Source organism: Phocoena phocoena, chromosome 9, assembly GCF_963924675.1.
Source record: "Phocoena phocoena chromosome 9, mPhoPho1.1, whole genome shotgun sequence".
In the NCBI taxonomy this organism is placed as follows: domain Eukaryota; kingdom Metazoa; phylum Chordata; class Mammalia; order Artiodactyla; family Phocoenidae; genus Phocoena; species Phocoena phocoena.
In genome coordinates, this window is record NC_089227.1 from 30,535,542 (window position 1) to 30,541,583 (window position 6,042).

Consider the following 6,042-nt stretch of genomic DNA (forward strand, 5'->3'; position numbering starts at 1 on the left):
ACAATGCTTCTATAACTATTTGTGTAAAAATTTTTGTGTGAACACACATTTTCAATTCTCTTGGGTATACACCTAGAAGTGGAATTGCTGACTTATATGGAAATTCTGTGTTTAACTTTTTGAGGAACTGCCAAACTGTTTTCCACATCAGCTGCACCATTTTACATTTCCACCGGCAATGTATGAGAGTCCCAATGTCCAATTTCTCTGCATCCCTGTCAACACTTGTTATTGTCTGGTTTTTACTTTTTTAATCTCTTTTAACTTTTATTTTATATTGGAGTATAGTTATGGTTTTGAAAAATTATTATTATAACCATCCGAGTATGTATAAAGTGGTATCTCATTTGTGCTTTCCGTTTGCATTTCCCTAATGACCCATGATGTTGAGCATCTTTTCATGAGCTCATTGGCCATGGGTATATTTTCTTTGGAGAAATGTCTTTTCAAGTCCTTCCCTCATGTTCAAACTGAACCATTTGGGGGTTTTTTCCTGAGTTGTAGGAGTGTTTTATATAATCTACATACTAGACTCTTGCAAATATTTTCTCCTATTCTGTAATTTGTATTTTCACTCTGTTGATAGTGTCCTTTGATACCCAAAATCTTAAAATTTTAAAAATTTGGTGGGGGGGCTTCCCTGGTGGCACAGTGGTTAAGAGTCCGCCTGCCAATGCAGGAGACATGGGTTCGAGCCCTGGGTCCGGGAAGATCCCACATGTCGCAGAGCAACTAAGCCCATGCACCACAACTACTGAGCCTGCACTCTAGAGCCCGCGCGCCAAGAGCCCGTGGTCTGCAACAAGAGAAGTCACCACAATGAGAAGCCTGTACACCTCAACGAAGAGTAGTCCCTGCTCTCCGCAACTAGGCAAAGCCCACGCGCATCAATGAAGACCCAACGCAGCCAAAAATAAATAATTTTTTTTTTTTTTTAAAGAAAGAGCTTTTTTAGCACCATCTGCTCGCCACACCGCCTTCTGCTCCTCCCGTCGCCGTCCGGAGTCGCTGCCTGCGCAGCTCCAGCCGCCTGGCTCCCCGTGCTAGCCACCAATATTTGGCGCTCATACAACATGGCAGACATAGACAACAAAGAACAGTCTGAACTTGATCAAGATTTGGACGACGTTGAAGAAGTAGAAGAAGAAGAAACTGGTGAAGAAACAAAAATCAAAGCACATCAGCTGACTGTTCAGATGATGCAAAATCCTCAGATTCTTGCAGTCCTTCAAGAAAGACTTGATGGTCTGGTAGAAACACCAACAGGACACATTGAAAGCTTTCCTAGGGTAGTTAAAAGACGCGTGAATGCTCTCAAAGACCTTCAAGTTAAATATGCACAGATAGAAGCCAAGTTCTATGAGGAAGTTCATGATGTTGAAAGAAAGTATGTTGTTCTCTATCAACCTCCATTTGATAAGCGATTTGAGATCATCAATGCCATTTATGAACCTACAGAAGAAGAATGTGAATGGAAGCCAGATGAGGAAGATGAAATTTCAGAGGAACTAAAAGAAAAGGCCAAGACTGAAGATGAGAAAAAGGATGAAGAAAAAGAAGACCCCAAAGGAATTCTTGACTTTTGGTTGCCCATTTTTAAGAATGTTGACTTGCTCAGTGATATGGTTCAGGAACATGATGAACCTATTCTGAAGCACTTGAAAGATATTAAAGTGAAGTTCTCAGATGCTGGTCAGCCTATGGGTTTTGTCTTAGAATTTCACTTTGAACCCAATGAATATTTCACAAATGAAGTGTTGACAAAGACGTATAGGATGAGGTCAGAACCAGATGATCCGTTTTCTTTTGATGGACCAGAAATTATGGGTTGCACAGGGTGCGAGATAGATTGGAAAAAAGGGAAGAATGTGACTTTGAAAATCATTAAGAAGAAGCAGAAACACAAGGGACGTGGGACAGTTCATACTGTGACCAAAACAGTTTCTAATGACTCTTTCTTTAATTTTTTTGCCCCTCCTGAAGTTCCTGAGAGTGGAGATCTGGATGATGCTGCTGAAGCTATCCTTGCTGAGGACTTTGATATTGGTCACTTTTTACGTGAGCGCATAATCCCAAGATCAGAGCACATAATCAAGATCAATATACTTTACTGGAGAAGCTATTGAAGATGATGATGATGATTATGATGAAGAAGGGGAAGAAGCGGATGAGGAAGGGGAAGAAGAAGGAGATGAGGAAAATGATCCAGACTATGACCCAAAGAAGGATCAAAACCCAGCAGAGTGCAAGCAGCAGTGAAGCACAATGGTCTACTTTCTGCTTCCCTGGAAAGGATGAATTTACATCATTTGACAAGCCTATTTCAAGTTTTTTGTTGTTTGTTTGCTCATTTCTGTTTTGCAGCCTAAAATAAAAATGTCAAATATAATTAAAAAGAAAGAAAGAAAGAGAAAGAGAGGAAGAAAGAGAGAGAGAGTGCTTGCTTCGGCAGCACATATACTAAAATTGGAACGATACAGAGATTAGCATAGCCCCTGTGCAAGGATGACACGCAAATTCGTGAAGCGTTCCATATTTTTGAAAAACAAATGCCGCATGCTAACACGTATATATGGAATCTAAAAAAAAAGGGCTTCCCTGGTGGCACAGTGGTTGAGAGTCCGCCTGCCGATGCAGGGGACATGGGTTCGTGCCCCAGTCCGGGAAGATCCCACATGCCGCGGAGCGGCTGGGCCCGTGAGCCACGGCCGCTGAGCCTGCGCGTCCGGAGCCTGTGCTCCGCAACGGGAGAGGCCACAACAGTGAGAGGCCCGCGTACCCCAAAAAAATAAAAATAAAAAATTAGCTTGGAATTATTTTAAAATGAAAAGACAAAAATAGAACTTGTCTGTTCAAATAATTATTATACTTCAAAGTACTGTCTCTGAAATGTTATTTATTGTAAGGCTGTGAAAAACAGTTTTTGACTTTTTCTTTTGAAAGTGCTTTCCATATCAGTTTATATATATATATATATATATATATATATAAAATCTTATTATTATTTTTTTGGCTGTGTTGGGTCTTTGTTGCTGCATGCAGGCTTTCTCTAGTTTTGGCGAGCAGTGTCTATTCTTCATTGTGGTGTGGGGGCTGCTCATTGCAGTGGCTTCTCTTGTTGTGGAGCACAGGCCTAGAGCACACCGGCTTCGGTAGTTGTGGTGCACGGGCTTAGTTGCGCCACGGCATGTGGGATCTTCCCAGACCAGGACTCGAACCCGGGTCCCCTGCATCAGCATGCAGATTCTTAACTACTGTGCCACCAGGGAAGTACCCTGTATCAGTTTAAAATGACACAAGAAAAGTAATTTCTTCCAATTTTTTTTTTTAACTATTATGGAAATTTTAAAACAGAAAAGTAAAGAGAATAACCCTTTGTTTCCATTATGAACCCTGTGTACCCACTACTGAATTTTAGCAGTCATTATCCTCCCCATATTCACAATATTTATTTATTTGGGTTTTTTTTCTGGAATAATTTAAAGCAAGTCCCAGATATGTCATTTTGTGGTAAAGACTTTTTTCTTTAAATATATCCACCATACCATTATCACATCTACTAATATTAATTCCTGAATACGATCAAATTCCCAGGCTTAATTCAGATTTTGCTGTCTTAAAACAATTGGTTTGAATCAAGATCATGAGGTACATATTTGATTATGTCTCTTAAGACTTTTAGTCTTTTATAAAATTAATTAATTTTATTGTTAATAATTATAATTTAATTATTTTATTTTAATTATTTTATCTTAATTTAATTATTTTATTGATTAAATTAAATAATAGATTAATTAATTAATTTATCTTCGTTACAGTGCACGGGCTTCTCATTGCGGTGGCTTCTCTTGTTGAGGAGCACGGGCTCTAGGCACGTGGGCTTCAGTACCTGTGGCATTCAGGCTTCGGTCATTGTGGTTTGTGGACTCTAGAGCACAGGCTCAGTAGTTGTGAGCATGGCCTTAGTTGCTCTGCAACATATGGAATCTTCCCCGACCAGGGATTGAACCCGTGTCCCCTGCACTAGCAGGCGGATTCTTAACCACTGTGCCACCAGGGAAGTCCCGACTTTTAGTCTTTGATAGTCCACCTTCCCCCTTACACACTTGTTTTTATTGACTTTTTTAAAATAAGCATTCTTAAAAATAATAATAATAAGCATTCTTTCTTTCTTTCTTTCTTTTTGGCTGCGTTGCATCTTCGTTGCTGCACACAGGCTTTCTCTAGTTGCGGCAAGCGGGGGCTACTGTTAGATACAGTGCACAGGCTTCTCATTGCAGTGGCTTCTCTTGTTGAGGACCACGGGCTCTGGGTGTAAGGGCTTCAGTAGTTGTGGTGCACGGGCTTAGTTGCATCCACAGCATGTGGGATCTTCCCGGACCAGAGTTTCAACCTGTGTCCCTGGCATTGGCAGGTGGATTCTTAACCACCCTGCCACCAGGGAAGTCCCTTGTTTTTAAATTTATTCAATTTGTTGGGGAAATTAGGCTATTTGTCCTATGAAACCTGATTACTTCTTGGTGTTCTGGTGCGCTTTTTTAAACTTCTTTTTCTATTCCCTGTATTTCCTATAAACTGTTGGTTAGAGCTAAGGCTTAATTAGACTTGAGTTCAATTTGGAGGAATCATAAATACTTATAGAAGGTGCTTTGTAGTTCCTATTGTGTCACCTCAAGAAGTATACCATGTCTGATTCTCTCACTTATTTTTTTATTATCTCACTTTTAATGGTACTAAGATTGATTGGGAGGTTCAAATGGTACACACCTGATTCCCTCATTATAAAGTTCAACATCTTTTTAAAAAGTAGTTGTTATAAACAACCGAATCAAAAAATGGGTGGGGGCTTCCCTGGTGGCGCAGTGGTTGGGAGTCTGCCTGCCGATGCAGGGGATGCGGGTTCGTGCCCTGGTCCGGGAGTATCCCACATGCCGTGCGCGGAGCATCTGGACCCGTGAGCCATGGCCGCTGGGCCTGCGAGTCCGGAGCCTGTGCTCCGCGGTGGGAGAGGCCACGGCAGTGAGGGGCCTGCGTACCGCAGGAAAAAAAAAAAAAAAGGGTGGAAGATCTTAAAAGACATTTTTGGGGCTTCCCTGGTGGTGCAGTGGTTGAGAATCCACCTGCCAATGCAGGGCACATGGGTTCGATCCCTGGTCCGGTAAGATTGCACATGCCGCGGAGCAACGAAGCCCGTGCACCACAACTATTGAGCCTATGCTCTAGAGCCCGTGTGCCACAACTACTGAAGCCCGTGCGCCTAGAGCCCGTATCTGCAACGAGAGAAGCGACCACAGTGAGAAGCCCGCACACTGCAACGAAGACTAGCCCCCGCTCACCATAACTAGAGAAAGCCCGTGCACAGCAACGAAGACCCAACACAGCCAAAAATAAATAAATAAATAAATTTATTTATTTTAAAAAAAAAAAAATTCTTCAGGGAGTTCCCTGCGGGGTCCTGTGGTTAGGACTTGGCGCTTTCACTGCCGGGGCCCTGGGGTTCGATCCTTGGTCATGGAACTAAGATCTTGAAAGCTGTGCGGCACGGCCAAAAAAAGAAAAAAATGAAAAAAAGAAAATAAAATGAAAGCAGTTCTGAAGGCAAAATTCTATGTATAGTGTCTATATGTTTTTAAAAAAAAATTAAAAATAAAGACATTTCTCCAAAGAAGACATACAGATGGCCAAAAGGCATATGAAAAGATGCTCAACATCGCTAATTACTGCAGAAATGCAAATCAAAACTACAGTGATAACCTCACACTGGTCAGAATGGCCAACATCAAAAAAAAATCTACAAATAATAAATACTGGAGAGGGTGTGGAAAGAAAGGAACCCTCCTACACTGTTGGTGGAAATGTAAATTGGTACAGCCACTACGGAGAACGGTATGGAGGTTCCTTAAAAAACTAAAAACAGAACTACCACATATGATCCTGCAATCCCACTCTTGGGCATATACCTGGAGAAAACCATAATTCGAAAAGATACATGCACCCCAATGTTCATTGCAGCACTATTTACAGTAGCCAAGATATGGAAGC

The 6,042-nt window shown here is 41.5% G+C and overlaps 1 protein-coding gene and 1 non-coding gene across 2 annotated transcripts; both read left to right on the top strand.

Moving 5' to 3' along the window:
• The first annotated feature begins 1,058 nt into the window (after positions 1-1,058).
• On the top strand, positions 1,059-2,259 carry LOC136128173 (nucleosome assembly protein 1-like 1). The gene is given in 2 exon segments (XM_065883926.1): positions 1,059-2,081; positions 2,083-2,259. Coding segments are annotated over 2 exon segments (1,185 nt in total). The 5' UTR covers positions 1,059-1,073.
• Positions 2,260-2,436: 177 nt separating this feature from the next.
• Positions 2,437-2,540, top strand: LOC136128665 (U6 spliceosomal RNA). Its single transcript, XR_010656251.1, has one exon. It is a non-coding gene; the product is annotated as a U6 spliceosomal RNA (small nuclear RNA).
• Positions 2,541-6,042: the final 3,502 nt, after the last annotated feature.